We start from the raw sequence: 15,067 nt of genomic DNA, 5'->3' as shown, positions 1-15,067 counted from the left end.
ATTTTAATCACCTGACCGTGGGGATTCTGCAAGGGCCGTTAAGTGTGAAAAGCTTGTTGTAGGTCACCTTTTCTTCAGTGCCTTCATAACATTGGTCACTAAATGAGCTGTTGTAAGTTGAGGACTGCCTGTATAAGGTGATAGGGACATCGCGTGCCAATATCTGAGAGCCGAGCTTGAGTCAAGCATACCTACCCGAGCTGAACTGGCTGTGGTGGACGTGAAATGGCTTTCCGTACAAGAAGCAGAATCGCTGTAGGACATTGTAGAGTAACAGTCTGTTCCGGTCCCCGAGGGCTGCCGGGCCTTCATGAATTCTATTTCCCTCTTAAGGACCAGGTCGTCAAAATGGTCCAGGTCTTGTGGAGATATCACTCCTCGGACCTCTGATAGGAGGGAGAACTGCAAGAACAAGACGGAAAATGGGGCGCTGAAACCGAATCTGCGACAAGGATAATATGCGTATGTACTCTATGTTTCAGGAGATTCAGGCAGTTCAGATGAGTAGGATAAAGATTTAAGCTTTCTACAAGAATCTGAGCTACTAACGGTTAAGGGAAATGATAGGAGTTAAGAAGCACTCAAGGCAGGCTGGAGTCAGATCGCTTGTGGGCGTGCAGGGACTCCTGGTGCATTTGACCCCTTCCTCAAGCTTAGCCTGGTCATCTCCTACACAGTACCAGACATTCCAAGCTCCACTGCTTCTTTGCCCTCTTGGAAGCAGCCCTTCCCTCCCTCCTGGGAATCCAGACTCCATTCCACCACACTAACCTTGGCATGGGTGTTGAGCAGTTCAAAGAGAGCCAGGATGAGGGAATCCACCGAGATGTTGTTCTCCTTATATTCATCCAAGTAGTAAGCCATGGTGGACCTCTCGGGTTCATTCAGGAGGTGGCGTGCGTGTTCCTCCAGCATCACTCGGCTTTGGTTCACCAGGCTATTCAATGTTACTTGAGATCCCGCAAGGCCTTTATAAAAAGATGTCTAGGAGAAGAGGAACACAGAGCAGCTTTGGAGAAAATTAATTAGGATTACACAAACCGTAGCCTATTAGTTAATGAACATTCTGTGCAAGCAGTCCTAATAAATACTGGCAGAGGAAGGAGGCTGGCTAATAGATGATAAAGCACGCAATTATAACAGGAGGAATATGATAAATTTAAGGGATTTATAAGCGCTCATATTTCGAGAATGGCATTCACCAAAGCAATATATTGCAGGAATAACATTATTGTAGGCACTAAGCAGAAGAACTTTCTTTAGACTAAAATATCAGCTTCTTGTTTTATTGCGCTTGTGTGCGAGTGATTTTCTTAAACACTGCTTGGGCAACGCACATGTTCTTGTTCATGTAGAATTTTTTTTAAGTAGGTCTCTTGATAATTGTTGCCTTTTAATTAAAGAGGTTATGGATTCCAGTTTAAATCTGCTGTAGACAAAATATCTAAGAGCCTTGGGCTCTTCTATGCTAACTAGCAGGTTTAGTATTCTGTGTGTAAGAGAAGAGCAGGCAGAGCTGGGAGGGTGGAGTTAGTCATCAGTTTAGAATCATTGCATTCCCATGAGCGTGTCCAACCCTTCCTGAAGTCCGTTGACTCTTATCTGGCACCCAATTAGTGTTGGACTTCAGTTGTCCCTATTCTTGTTTATTTGTTGTTGTTGTTAGTTGCGAAGTTGTGTCCTGAATAAATGCTGCAACCTTACGAACAGTCCTGATTCTTCGTGCCTGACATGGTGTTATACAAAAGCCACATTTCTAGCAGTGATGACTGTGCTTTAAGGTGTCTGTGTGTGTCCACGCATGCACAAATACAACTTTCCATCTCACAAGGTTGCCCAAATAAGCTGACCCTCTACAGAAAAGCAAGAAGGCTAGCAAACAGAAAGGATTCCATGCATTGTCAGTCAAAAGTTGAACGTAAGAATGTAAGATTAAATCGAAACTCCAAATCAGGCATCAGCCAATAGAAAGAGGGAGCGGAAATGCAGGGGTTTTCCAGATGTTGCTGAATGGTCAATGCCTCTCCTCCCTATCTAGGGCTATTGGGTATGTGCTTAAAAAACATTTGGAGGTGAAATATGTATTCACAGTAACACCATCCTGTTATATTTCCTGTTTTGCATTTCAGCTGCATTCCAAATGCTCAACCATCTCATTACCTGCTAAGGTTTATGAATGCTGATGGGAACACATCCGGCTTAACCTTGAAACCTTGGCATTCTTCCTTTCTAGCAATTTCTCGAGCATGGAGAAACCTGGATTTTTTAAACAAGGGTGGGGTGGTGGATAACCCTGAACTGCACTGGAACAGAAGGAGCGGTAGCCTGCCGCGAGATGCCTATTATGCTGGAAGCATTGATTGGAGGGTGGCCCTTATTTTAAAAAATCAGGCTGATTGCTCTGCGGAGGTGGCAGTTTTTTTGTCCCTGTGCAGCTTCTCAGCCTGCAGAGTAATCGGGGGACTGAAGCGATAATGCTCCCATCTCCCGCGGGCTTTGGGAGGAACTTTGGCTTCTAGGAGGCCTTTAGAAGGTTCCGATGGTGGTAGGTTGGCCATGAGAATGTAGGAGCAGCTACATTCAGTGGTCACCCTCACCTAACATTTGGTTTCCAAAGGGACCTGGGATGCTTGTAAGTAGAACTAGATTCCTCCTCCTCTTCTTCCTCCTCCTCCATTCTTCATTTTCCTCCTCCTCCTCCTCTTCCTCTTCCTTCTTCATCTCTATTCTTCCTCCTTCCTCCTCCTCCATTCTTCATTTTCTTCCTCCTCCTCTTCCTCTCCACCCCCTTCTCCTCTATTCTTCCATTCTCCTCCTTCTCTTCCTTCTCCATCTCTATTCTTCTTCTTCCTCCTCCTCCTCCTCCTTCCTCCTTCTCTTTTTTCCTCCTCCTCCTCCCTCTGCAACTAGCATTAAAAGGGATAAAGATAATGGGGAATCTTCAAGGTTAACTATTCATAGACCTGTTCCCCAGGGATTTCTCCCAGGTCCTTTGAAATTCTGCGAGAAGGAAGCAGTAAAATGTTGCTCTATGGGTCCACAATAAAAAAGCCACTTCATGCCCCCAGGAAATCCACCTCTCCTTTTTCTCAGTTGTGACCCTGCTGAGCTGCATAGCTTAGCTCTTCCCATCTGGTGCCACAGTCCTACTCCCTGCAGGCCCCAGTGCTTCAACGTGGAGAGCAGGCTGATCTTCGGGATCCATTGTCCTTTGAAGAGTCTCATTGCAGATACCACCGAGGGCAAAAGCATAAATGGGTTCTGAATTAGGACATGAATTTCTGCTTTTTGCCTCTTGAGACCTTGTTCCCGAAATTGCTTGCTCTCTTATCCCTAGTTTAGAGAGCCCTCAAAATCCTGAAGGACACTTAGGGGAAGAAACCTCAACCTTGCATCTTCTTGAGTACTGAATAATAATTTGCTTTCTGGATCCAGAATGGGGTTTGTTCACAACACCGTAATTGCAACTAATTTGTTTATGCCTCTAGAGAAGCTATATCTATCATGCTATTGTAGGAATAGAATAGAATAGAATAGAGAATAGAGAATAGGATATAGGATATAGAATGGAATGGAACGGAACGGAACAGAACAGAACAGAATAGAAATTAGAATAGAAAATACTGAATTAGAATAGAAAATATAGAATAGAATAGAAATTAGAATTAGAATAGAAAATATAGAATTAGAATAGAAAGTATAGAATATAATAGAATAGAAATTAGAATTAGAATAGAAAATATAGAATAGAATAGAAATTAGAATTAGAATAGAAAATATAGATTAGAAAGAATTAGAATAGAAAATATAGAATAGAATAGAATAGAATTAGAATAGAAATTAGAATTAGAATAGAAATTAGAATTAGAATAGAAAATATAGAATAGAATAGAAATTAGAATTAGAATAGAAAATACAGAATAGAATAGAAGTTAGAATTAGAATAGAATTAGACAAGAACAGAGTATCAATTCCATAGCTGTTTTACTGCTCTCCCGCTGCCTTTTTCCAAAGACCGTAGCTGCAAACTGCTTATCGTGCAACTTTTGCTCTGCAGGAAAGGAAGGCTAACAAGCTCCAAGGGAGCCCCACCGAAAGATCCTCGTAAATCTCGGGGTCTGCAGAAAAGCCACCTCTGCCGTTCAGCAGATGTCCATTTGAAGAAGAGGGAGCCGAACTGGGGGAAGCTGCTTTAGAAGCAGAGACTTTGCAAAGTCCTCAGAGGCGCAAAGGCGCTTCTAAAGTTTGGATCGGTCCTGGAAGAGTTTAAAATTTACGAGGGGCAGTCTCCACAAGGTTCTATCCATCGCTAGCGGTCCAGGAGGAGGAGGAGGAGAAGCAGAAAGACAGATCAACTCAGCTTCTACCCCCTTGCCCGAAGGAGAAATCGGCCCCTCCTCCGGGATCATAATTGTTATGCACGCAGGGAAAGCCACAGGGCCCTTCTCAAACTGGGCTGTGGGAGAAACATCAGACTGGGTCTAGTTGAGGCATGAAGAATGAGAAACAAAAACCAAAAGAAAAAAGAAAGAAAGAAAAGCAATTAAGGAAGGTCTTCTGATTGGCAGACTTGAAGGGCTGCGGCTTCAGGGGTGAATCCTTCCTGCTTTTCTGGAGGTGATATTTCAATGCCAGGTAGGACTGGGGGGGGGGGGGGAGAAAGATCTTGCCAATAAATAAAATGCTGCTATGCCAACCGAATTAGACCTAGGCTTAGCTGAATGAATGAAAGGCACGCCTCGACAGAAAGCTGTTTTCTCCTGTTTTTTTTTTTTTTTTTTTTTCCTGTTCTCACTTGGAGAAGTCATAAGGAGCCCAGGGTAAATAACAATAGCTCAGAAGCTGCGGGGACTGTTTAGCAAGCAAATAAAATAAAATAAAATGAAATTCCGAAGCTGGTGCTTAACATTCCCAGGGTTACGATAACCTCTGCCTGCGAACACAGACAGGGGCGCCCCGTTACTGTCCACAATACAGGCAGTCCTTGACCCAAACTAGGTAACATCATCAGTGCTGGAAGGGAGTGGGGTCTGCGGGGAGGAGGAGGAGGAGTGGGGTCCCCCTCCTCCTCCTCCTCCTCCTCCTCCCCGCAGACCCCACTCCCTTCCATGTTCTCTGAGCTGGGTTGCTTTCTTGCAGACATTTCATTACCCAACTAGGTAACATCATCAGTGCTAGAAGGGAGTGGGGTTTGTGGGAGGAGGAGGAGGGGGGGGAGGAGGAGGAGGAGGAGGAAAATGTAAAATGGGGCAAAATTTGCTGCAGAAATGTCTCACTTAGCAACAGAAATGTTAGCTCAGTTGTGGTCGTACATCAAGGACTACTATAACAGAATAGGACACTAGCTTCAAAATGTCCATCTTACCTTTGGTGTCATCTCCCCCACAGGATCTCCAGAGGCCCTGCAAGGAAAGACAGGTGTTACCACCAAAAAAAGAAAGTTGGAAGTGAAGATAGACGGAAATCTTAGCTAATTGGTGATGTTAGAGAATAATAGTAATAATAATAATAATAATAATCATCATCATCACATCTGCCTATCCCTGCGATGATCCATAATAATAATAATAATAATAATTTTAAAAAAACAACTAATGGAATTCAATCTAGTGGAAATACCCTGGTCCATTATGATCTGAACTGGTGAATTTCTATTCATAGGAAGAAAGATTGGATTTGACTAGTTGTTTATTATTATTATTATTATTATTATTATTATTATTATTATTATTATTCCCAATTTGCTCCATTCTTGTGACTTGCACTGGTTTGTCTTAGCACCCTGTGGAAATCCAAGCCACCGAGGTTTGCAAGCAATGCTTTAAAAAATGGTCACGCAGCCCCTTTGAGCTTGAATATTGACAGTACGGTTTCCTCCCTTTTGAAGTAGGAAATCAATAAAGGTGTAATGGACGGTAAGCCCTGAAACATTCATGGGATGTTTAAAAAGAACAAAAAGGACTAAATCCTTTCCCTGGACCATAGATAGATAAATAGATAGATAGATAGATAGATAGATAGATAGATAGATAGATAGATAGATAGATAATGGAGAGAGACAGATATAGATAGACAAACAGACAGACAGAGATAGATGGATGGATGGATGGATAAGATAGATAAATAGATAGATAGATAGATAGATAGATAGATATGGATGGACAAACAGATAGACAGACAGACAAACAGACAGACTGATAATTCTGAATCCTTAATCCTTTGGCCAAAGACTGGCCTTCCTTAGTTATCAGGAAGTTTTCTACTCCAGAATTTCTCCACCTTGGGAACTTGAAGATGTGAGCAACTCCCAGAATTCCCCAGCCAGCATGGCTGGCTGGGAAATTCTGGGAGTTGAAGTCCACACAATGTCCAGTTCCCGAGGTTGAGAAACACTGGTCTGCTCTATTATGGAGCTTAGCATTCTTAGGAGAGAGCCCACGGTGACCAAATCCAACAGACGGCGTGTGTGCTTAGAACAAACCCACTCCTGCAAAGGACCTCTGTTTGAGGAGATACCAACCCTGCAGAATTGACCATCGTCTCTCCAATTCTGGAGCTGGCGATCCACCTCGTCTCATCCACAGTGGCCCGGGCATGAGGTAGCCTTCCCACGTCTTTGACGGTCATGATGAGATGGCGAGAAGATTTCAGGAGTTTCACAGCCTCGTCGTGGGAAATGCTGAGGAAGCTTCGTCCGTTCACCTCCAGAATCTGGTCCCCCACCTGTGGAGAAAGGAAGGAAGAAACTCCCATGGGTTGTCCCAAAGGTGTTTTGAAAGCTTCTTGGATGAGAAGTGAAATGTTTTCAAGGGGAAAAAAAAAAAAACATAAGAAAGTCCAGTTGCCTTTTTGGAAAAGCGCCTTTGGGACAACCATGACCTGGATGGTTGAGAATCTCCACAGACCTTCTCCCGTTGAAAGATGGAAGCCTTGGAAAATGAATCCATCAAAGATATTTTCATTTATTCCTCAAGACGGTAATAACAAGGGCGGTTCTTTTCAACTGGGCATCTTTTAGCTCTATTGAACATCAACGGCCATATTGACTATGATCCATGGTTGGGTGCTACCTACATGGAGGTATCCCGGAGAGAGAGAGTCTTCAAGCAGACCCAGTGACTGATGGGGTCTTTGGTGCTCTTTCAGCTTGTTTGTTTTCTTGCAGATGTTCCATGACCCAAACTAAGTAACATCATTGGTGCTAGAAGGAAGTTAGGTTTGCAGGGAGGAGGAGGAGGAGGAGGAGGAGGAGGAGGAGGAGGAGGAGGAGGAGAAAGGAGGAGAAAGGAGGAGGAAGAAAGAGGAGGGAGGAGAAGGATAAGAACAAACTCCACTCCCTTCTAGCACTGATGATGTTACTTAGTTGGGTCATGAAACATCTACAAGAAAACTACCAAGCTCAGAGAGCACCCAGGACCCCTCATTTGCAACTCTGAGTTAAAATATTCTCCTTTATTGACAGTAACTCATTTAACCTCCCTTTCCAAACTGCAAAGCAACAAAATACTCACACTAAATGACACACAGACATACACACACATACATACACAAACACACACAAAGATCTAAATAAGATTAAAGCTAACGAAGCTTGACCTTTGGTTGAAACTCAGACCCTGGATTTGGAATTGGTTAAAAGTCGTTTTCTCTCTGTTGTGCAACAGCTGCAGGGCCAGCTTATTAATCGCGATGGAAAAGATTGATCAACTCCGACCCCAATTTCTCTCTTCTTTCTCTTTACACGTTGAAATCCATTAACGGCCACTATTGACAAGGCCAACGGTTGGAAATAGCCTTCAGGGCTTCCTGCCACCTCTAAAACAAGGTGAACTCAGCAAGAGCCAGGGGAAAGAGAACTCTATTAAAAATTTTATGGCCTTCGTGACTTTATATTTTCACGCACGGGTGGCTTCCGAGAGAAGTAAGGGAGATACCTGAAAAGGAACCAGGTGGTCTTAATTCACACTTTTATAACCTTTGCACTGCTGTCTCTTGGTAATCGGGGGTCTACTATGGAGACAAGGAAGCGAAGGAACAAGGAGTTTTATGGGAAGGCTACTGAGATGCCAGTCAAATGGCACCAGTGTGCAGTGTTTGCCTCCGGTGTGACAGCCAGCACATTAAAAGCTAGGTCACGATGAATTATTCATGGCCAATCCGGGCTGCAAGATTTACGTTCCTGCCTTATGACAGGGGAAGATATTTACTTCCATCTCAGAGAAAGGGAGAGGAGAAACCTTCTGCCACTAGCCTCCACGTATTCTCCCGTGATCAGATGACAAGCAATCTGTCAGGTCTCTGCTAGGACAGCCTTTGTGGAAATCTGCAAAGAGGGAAGCTGGTTTTCGCTCCTGGAGAATGACCGTCAAAGCCAGCAGCTACGTGCAATAATCCAGTGGCTATCCGATTCTCGACAAACGAGGGGATGCAATGTCTAGAATGATCTCCCTGGAGCAAAATGAGAAGGTCAAGTTCCCAGTCTTTCCTAGAAAAACGGGGAGCTCCCAAGATGGATGAGTATCCCTAAAAGGCGCCACCACGTTTCCCCCTGTCCTTATTCCTGCTTCTTCTCCACATTCTAGCAGGCCAGGGCATTCTGGTGAAAACTAACAAGAACAGTGAATGAAGAAGAGAAGGTTTATTCTGTATTTTTTTAAAAAAAAAAAACAGCTTTGTTAGTCAGGAGATAATGTAGATGGGAGGAGCAGGAAATATGTAGAATCAGAGACAGTTCAGATTATGTTGGACAGCAACCATCCCAGTCTGGAGAAAAGATCAAACGGGGAATTAGCACGGACTCATTATGTGAGCACAAGAACGTCATAGAATAACACAGTTGGAAGGGACTTTGGAGCCCTCCTAGTCCAACCCCGTGCTCAACTAGGAGATCCTGTGCCATTTCAGACAAGTGGCTGCCCAATTCTATCCTTAAAAGCCTCCAGTGATGGGGCACCCACAACTTTCAAAGGCAAACCATTTCACTGGTTAATTGCTCTCACCATTAGGAAATTTCTCCTTAGTTCTAGGTCGCTTCTCTCCTTGATTAGTTTCCATCCATTGTCCTGCCCTCAGGTGCTTTGGAGAATAGCTTGACCCCCTCCTTCTTCTTTGTAGCAGCCCCTCAAATATTGGAACACTGCTATCGTGTATCCCCTACTCCTTCTTTTCATTAAACTAGACCACGGGTGTCAAACTCAATTTCATTGAGGGCTGCACCAGCATTGTGATTGCCCTCAGGGGGGCTGGGTAGGTGTGGCCAGGGTGGGTGCAGCCTACTGGGTGGGTGTGGATGGAGTGGGTGTGGCCTGCTGGGTGGGTGTGGGCAGCTCTACATCGTTCGCGTCAAGGGTGCCTGTGGGGGCCTGGGCAGGAGTGGGATAGATCGGAGGGTCTCTGGCAGAAGGGGGTGGGACCAGGGCAAGTGCCAAGGCATGGTTCAATGGAGGAGCCTCACTGTTCCTCTCAGGCCATGCAGGGAGGGGGCTTCTGGAGCTAAGACTGAATGTGTTTCAGCATAGATGGCCACCACAAAATTGTACATTGGCTCCTGGCTGGCCTGGGCCATGGCCAAGGCAGAAGGGGCCATCCCCTCACTGTTTCTAGGATGGCTTCGCAGGCCACATGAAACCACTTCACAGGCCACATCTGGCCCCTGGGCCTTGTGTTTGATATGTCTGAACTAGATGTACCCAATTCCTCCAACCGTCCTTCCTACGGTTTAGCCTCCAGCCCCCTCGTCATCTTTGTTGCTCTTTTCTGAACTCTTCCAAGAGTCTCAACATCTTTTTCATATTGTGGTGACCAAAACTGGATGCAATATTCCAGGGCAAGGTCTGACCGCCCTTGAATGCCGTTGAGTTAGTCTTTCCCAGCAAATCTGCCAGTCTCGGAAGATTCCTGTATTACAGGCAGAAAACAATAAAGTAGCTAGTTTGAACTCTAGGCATGTGGGTCTAGTTATTTGTGCCTGACAGGCGGCAGGTAGAAGAATGATACAGAAATCTAGGCAGTACTCTGGGAGGGCTATTATCTCCTACTTGTAAGGGGACAAAGGAACAGATGGGATGATAACCCTCAGCTGACGACCTGAAGTCATTTATTTGTAGGAAATAATGTTGCTTATATACCCGAAGTTATCATTTCACATCTCTTTCCTGAGCCTAATGTTCTGTCGCCGGCTTGAAACCATTTGGCATTTTACAAAAACAAGCAATTCTGTGATCCAGGATAGAAAAAAAAAAGAAATTTCCTCTGGGGCAGCTGAAGGGGGGAAGGGAGTGTCAGTGGGAGACTAATGAACAAATGAACAGAAAATCGCCATTGGGGGAAAATGAAGAATTGCCATCCGCTCTTCTTGATTCTGCATTTTGTCACCTTCTGAGCCATTTGGAATGACAAAATATGAAGATTGGTTGACAACACTTTCGAGGTGCAGTGACCTTGAAATAGGGGAAAAGAAAAATAGAATAGAACAGAACAGAACAGAATGGAGCTGGAAGGGACCTTGGAGGTCTTCTAGTCCAGCCCCCTGCTCAAGCAGGAGAACCTATACCATCCCAGACAGGTGAATGTCCAGTCTCTTCTCAAAAATCTCCAGTGATGGAGTGCCCACGATTCCTTGAAGGCAACTTCTGTTCCACTGGTTGATTGTCCTCACTGTCAGGAAATTTCTCCTTAATTCCAGGTTGCTTGTCTCCTTGATCAGTTTCCAACCATTGTTTCTCGTCCTTCCCTCTGGTGCTTTGTTGAATAATGTGACCCCCTCTTCTTTGTGGCAGCCCCTCAGATACTGGAAGGCTGCTATCATATCTCCCCTATTTCTTCTTTTCCTTAGACTAGCCAAACCGAACTCCTGCAGCCGTTCTTGGTATGTTTTAGTCTTCAGGTCCTTGATCATTCTCTGATTTTTTTCTCAAACTCTCAACATCTTTTTTGTGATATGGTGACCAAAATCGGCTGCAGTATTCCAGTTGTGGCCTCACTAGGATTTTATAAAGTGGTACTAATACTTCGTGTGATCTTGATTCTATGCCTCTGTTCATACAACCCAGGTTTGTATTAGCTTTTTTGGTTTCTCCTGCTTGAGTGGGGGGCTGGACAATTCTAGAAGACCTCCAAGGTCCCTTCCAGCTCTATTCTATTCTATTCTATTCTATTCTATTCTATTCTATTCTATTCTATTCTATTCTATTCTATTCTATTCTATTCTATGATATTCTAAAGTTGACTTATTCTCAAAACTTTGTAGCTTGTCCAAAGCTTCCCTCAGCTGAAAGCCTGGCCAAGATGTTTGCACAGCATATTTATAGGATGCACTGTATAAATACACCAGGGCCCTCCCGGATTCACCCAAGAGTCTCAGCTAAACTTACTTTCAAACCAGTGTTTTCCGCTTCCGAATCCTTGTCCACCCCTGTGATGTAAATCCCCAGGGCGTATTCAGATCCCCCTCGAATCATCAGACCCAGAGATCGTCCTTCATCCAACACAAGGTTGACCTACACCAAGAAGAAAAACAAAATTCCACTGAACAGGTGAGAGAGACCTAACCAGGTTGGGATGGCAAATTATTGCTTTGATTCTGCAGCCAAGCTCCTATTGCTAAAGCCCGCCGAGAAAAAAAAGCAGATATCATTTTGATTAAAATTCCGGCTAAGTACAGCTTTGGGCAGACATAGGTAGAAGCAGCTACCTCCCCTCACAGTTTTGAAATGTTAGAGTAGAGCCCTTATTGACCAAACACCGCTTCGGGCTCTAAGATGAGATACTGCAAAGAATCAGATCACTTATAGAATGATCCTTTTTCTGTCTTTTAGTCTCGGGAGCAATTAACTGAGCCAGAGAGAGAGAGAGAGAGAGAGAGAGAGAGAGAGAGAGAGAGGAGGAAAAAATTATACAACATTTGCAGGGAGCAGAGATCTTTTATTGCAAATCAGGAAACAGAGAAGAACGTTCATTCCATATTAATTAGGGAAATTAAGAACCAGCAAATATTCTAAAGAAGCTTGAAACCTTGATAGGTTTAATCAGATCTGGAACGCTGGGACTGGTTTCATTGTTTTGAAAAGCCCCACCAGCCGTTTGAATTATTAATGGGACAAAACAGGCATTGGGGTGGGGGGAGATGCATTTTGTACATATGAGGATTAAAGTTAAAAGCGTAGGCTGCAATAGATAACGATCATAATAGCTGCTTACAAACCAGGTTTTGGCCTTCCGCCAAGCAACTGGACACTAAATTTTGGGGGACACATAAGTTTATAGCTGGTGGCAGCAGCTAGTTGTATGTTTATGACCTTGAAAAAGCCAAACAAAATTGATTAGCGCATTAGGGTTTAATTGGAAAGTTGAAAAACCATTTTGGCAGACGTGAGGAGGAGGAGGAGGAGAAGAAGAAGGAGGAGGAGGAGGAGGAGGAGGAGGAGGAGGAGAAGAAGAAGAAGAAGAAGAAGAAGAAGAAGAAGAAGAAGAAGAAGAAGAAGAAGAAGGAAGAAGAAGAAGAAGAAGAAGAAGAAGAAGAAGAAGAAGAAGAAGAAGAAGAAGAAGAAGAAGAAGAAGAAGAAGAAGAAGAAGAAGAAGAAGAAGAAGAAGAAGAAGCAGTAGCAGCGTTGGCTGGTTTGGGTTTGTCATGTTGCTTGAACCCAGTCTTGATGGCTTATAAACCACGATAGTGTTGCACCCAGAAACTGATTCATTCAATAAACCATGTTAAACACATCATGGCTGAAGAGCCAGTCCTAGCATTCTGCCAGACGTGTCAGACCGCAACATTTTGGGTTATACATCCACAACAATTTGACCATGCCGATGTGAACTTGGCGGCCACAGTTCTAACGATTAACCTTACCAAGGTGCATCCTTGATCAATGCCGACGCGTCATCCAGAAACCCGGATTTAAATCTGGTTTAAGCCTGGATTTACTCGCTCCATCTCCTCAAGCCTTCCCATCTTACTTGTGTCTTGTGCGTATCTTGTTAGCCTGGTGACACCAAGGCAGAGTTGCAGGGCATCTCTGCCCATCAAGCCAGCTACTAGTAAGAAAGGTGCAACTGAACTGGGGCTTGGAAAGACAGCTGTGGTCAGATAAATTGGCTGGAGGAGATCCTATGATCCAAGGGCCAGCTTTGAAAGCTCAACCTTGTCTTCCCGATCATTAAAATATGTAGCAGTGGTCTGCCAGATATGACACAGAAAAGAAACGGGTGCTGGAACTGGACCAGATGAACAGATTCCAAAGATATCCTGTTTTTTATCCAAGCTTGTGGGCTGATGTGGCCTTTTGGCGGAGCGAGTGTTTCCATTAACCCTCCCCTTGAGCAATTTAGCAGTCCTGATGAAGTGAATCTGAAAATAGACAGTATAGATCTCAACGTTGGAAGGACAGAATAATTGGAGGTTACCAGCTACTCTGACCTACCACTGTTCGGCCGAGGCACTCAGCGCTGAATGCATGGAGGTGGACTCCTCTGTGTATGGATACACAGGCTTGCAATAGATTCAACATTTGTTGTAAAATATCTAGTGGCCATACAGGTTATGGAGACTTCTTTGTTTCTTTTCCACTTGCCTGGAAATCAGAATACAGAATAATAGGGTTGGAAGGAACCTGATTTCCTCGCTCGCCGAGGTGGTGGCCAAACTAAATAAACCCAGGTAATGCATCATTATGGAAGTTGGGATGAAGAATAACAGAATGACAGAGTTGGAAGGGACTTTGGAGGTCTTCTACTCCAACCCCCTGCTCAAGCAGGAGACCCTATACTACTCCAGGTTGTCCAACCTCTTCTTAAAATCCTCCAGCGATGGAGCAACTATAACATCTGAAGGCAAAAGATTCCACTGGTTCATTGTTCTCACAGTCAGGAAATTTCCCCTTAGTTCCGGGTTGCTTCTCTCCTTGATGTGTTTCCATCCTTTGCTTCTTGTCCTGTCCTCAGGTGTGTTGGAGAATAGGTGGACCCCTTTTCTGTAGAACCAGAAATATAGTGTTGGCTATTTAGATTTCATCTTCATAATGAAAAATTCCTGTCGCTAGGTTTTGTGCAGCATCCAGATGGTCAACCTCTAGAAGCTGTGGGTCTTCACCTTCATGGGTAGAGAAGACCTCCAGTGGAACCTTCCAATGAACCAGTGGAACCGCTTGCCTTCAGATGTTACAGTTGCTCCATCACTGGAGGATTTTAAGAAGAGGTTGGACAATCATTTGCCTGGAATGGTATAGGGTCTCCTGCTTGAGCAGGGGTTTGGACTAGAAGACCTCCAAGGTCTCTTCCAACCCTATTATTCTATCTTATATATCTTCTATCTCTGGAGGCTTTTAAGAACAGACCAGAAAGCCATGTCTGATGGGTGTTTAATTGGTTTTCTTTCAAGTTTGAATTAACTGATTCTTGTGGCCCTTTCTGTTTTTTTATTATTCTATGCCTGCTCTTTGAAAATTCATCAGAAGATCTCTTGTTCTTCCCAAGATGCTCTAGCTTGATCAAAGGAAATAGAAAGGAAAAATAAAAGATGGGGACAGAGAACATTTGGGGGATCTGACAGCTGTTGTCCAAACTCTTTTGAGAGAGAAGAGAGATGGATTTATACTGGAGCCCTAGGATGAAAGAAAAGTCAGAACTGCTTAGAGACCAGGATGACGTGTAGAAACCAAAATCAGAAGCCAAGGATAATTTTAGGCTTGGCATGAGGATCAGAAGGGAAGGGGTGTGTGTGTGTGAGAGAGAAAAACCAGTAACAAGAGGAGACAATAACTGTAGGGAAAACAATCGGTGGAGAGTGTCCTTCTCTTGAAGGGACAACTGCAAAAAGGGCATCAATTCTTGGCTTTATTAGTTTGTTTGCAAATTCGTTCCAGTTGTCTTGCTGAATCACGCTCTTGCTGATGCTGTCAAATCTCTCTCTCTCTCTCTCTCTCACACACACACACACACACACACACACACACACACACACACACACACACACGAACACACACACACAGAGAGAGAGCACAATCTTTGGTTTGGAACACGACAAACGCAAGCTTTCATGCTGAGTCTTGGCAATAAAGGAAAGGAAAAAAAC

The 15,067-nt window shown here is 44.1% G+C and overlaps 1 protein-coding gene across 1 annotated transcript in view; it reads right to left on the bottom strand.

Moving 5' to 3' along the window:
- Positions 1 to 15,067, bottom strand: part of WHRN (whirlin) — a 50,533-nt gene that overhangs the window by 12,816 nt on the left and 22,650 nt on the right. Inside the window, exons 3-7 of the mRNA XM_039362209.1 lie at positions 11,373 to 11,498; positions 6,521 to 6,723; positions 5,366 to 5,402; positions 772 to 984; positions 196 to 402 (exon numbers count right to left, since the gene is read on the bottom strand). Coding sequence (XP_039218143.1) covers positions 196 to 402; positions 772 to 984; positions 5,366 to 5,402; positions 6,521 to 6,723; positions 11,373 to 11,498 — 786 coding nt within the window. The remainder of the gene's footprint in view (positions 1 to 195; positions 403 to 771; positions 985 to 5,365; positions 5,403 to 6,520; positions 6,724 to 11,372; positions 11,499 to 15,067) is intronic.

Source organism: Crotalus tigris, unplaced genomic scaffold, assembly GCF_016545835.1.
Source record: "Crotalus tigris isolate CLP2741 ecotype Arizona unplaced genomic scaffold, ASM1654583v1 scf7180000019366.124370, whole genome shotgun sequence".
Classification (NCBI taxonomy): domain Eukaryota; kingdom Metazoa; phylum Chordata; class Lepidosauria; order Squamata; family Viperidae; genus Crotalus; species Crotalus tigris.
This window is presented reverse-complemented; position numbering and strand designations above follow the sequence as displayed.